This window comes from Adiantum capillus-veneris, chromosome 13, assembly GCF_014529385.1.
Source record: "Adiantum capillus-veneris isolate H3 chromosome 13, ASM1452938v2, whole genome shotgun sequence".
NCBI classification, from domain to species: Eukaryota; Viridiplantae; Streptophyta; class Polypodiopsida; order Polypodiales; family Pteridaceae; genus Adiantum; species Adiantum capillus-veneris.
This window is the reverse complement of record NC_140943.1, coordinates 146,093,776-146,095,196: the sequence shown is the minus strand read 5'-3', so window position 1 is coordinate 146,095,196 and position 1,421 is coordinate 146,093,776. Positions and strand designations below refer to the sequence as shown.

Here is a 1,421-nt window from a genome sequence, read left to right as displayed (position 1 = left end):
GTGGTGGAGGTGTTGTCTTAGCACCCAAACCACTACACTCGCCCGCCTAATTTTCACACGTCCGACACTCGTCACCTCTTTGGCAGCAGCTATGTTTTCAACAATAGACAGTTGCTTATTGGTCGAGATATGTAAACTCTGCAATCTATAAGATGGCTAATGGCAGAAATGTGCTTCACTATGCTCTAGTGGGGATTTTGATCTGAGAATTCATCACTACAATAAACCCTACACTGTCTATGACGTACAATATAAATTTACCTCTGCTAACCTATATCTTTTGTATTTGTTTTGAGTCATGTTTTGTGACTGACAGAGAGGACATATGTTCACATCAATGGATGTTTTGAATGCACAAGCACGACTCTAGCTTTGCAACATTTCAAGGTATGTTATCTGTATCCAACTCCCTCTGTCTATACGTTTTCTTGGCACAACACATAAATGCTACTAGGCAGGGCACGCCTTCCGTTTCTTATGATTTTTGGAGAGATCACAATGTCAACTCTCCACCATACTGTTGTGTGGCACTTATGCATGATATACACGTATATTTAGCATTTTGACTTCGCGTCTAGATACAACTATTTGCATTGCTTTTATGTAGCTTGATTTAAACATTGCCCACCGGCATGCACAATTGGACGGCACCCGTACAGGATTTCCAGGTTAACAGTGCATTTCAATTTTTTGAGTTTGTCATTGCTTTCTAAAGTTTAGTTCAGCCACATTTTTTCCTCACTAGTGCATGCTCAATGTCAATCATTGAAATTATATATAAAGTAGACTCTTTTCTCGCAATTTGGCAATTCAAGTTATGTATTATAGCACTCAATGCACTTTGAACATGTTTACTATATTCCTAGGTGGTTGATGTTAATCTACGTTCGTCCTTGTATAACAATGCAACTTATATATTACAACCCAATTATCTCCTTTACATAATCGATGTGTAGCATGAGGACAATCTTTTATCCTAGCGTGTTGCTCCTCAAATATGTTTTGAACTACTTGCTCCCTCCGATTGCAGTAACATTTATCTCTCTCTCTCTCTCTCTCTCTCTCTCTCTCTCTCACACACACATAAATAAGAGAATTGACTATGCTTGATTTGAAGCATCAACACATGCATTTCATTTTTTTAAATTCGTCAATGCCATGAAATTATACCAGTTTATAGACAACTATAGACGTAATTGGTCATCAAATACACATTTCTTTTCTGAAAAATCTTCAATGTCCTTTGTAATTTGTTTACTTCAATGCTAGATGTTTGATGTCAATATGCATCTATCCTGTTAGGTTCTATAGCAAAGCCCACCAAGCAAGACTAGTTGTGCTTGAGGGAAGTGAAATCATGTTAGAATTTCACCACTTGCTTTAGGTTGTGAGAGAAATAGGGCGGCATCCATCATTACATT

At 37.7% G+C, this 1,421-nt stretch overlaps 1 protein-coding gene across 1 annotated transcript in view; it reads right to left on the bottom strand.

Moving 5' to 3' along the window:
- Nucleotides 1-1,193: 1,193 nt before the first annotated feature.
- LOC147445024 (uncharacterized) overlaps nt 1,194-1,421 on the bottom strand; it is a 1,245-nt gene continuing 1,017 nt past the window's right edge. The window contains exon 2 of the mRNA XM_086527989.1: nt 1,194-1,421. This exon is cut by the window's right edge and continues 33 nt beyond it. Coding sequence (XP_086384115.1) covers nt 1,356-1,421 — 66 coding nt within the window. The 3' untranslated portion in view covers nt 1,194-1,355.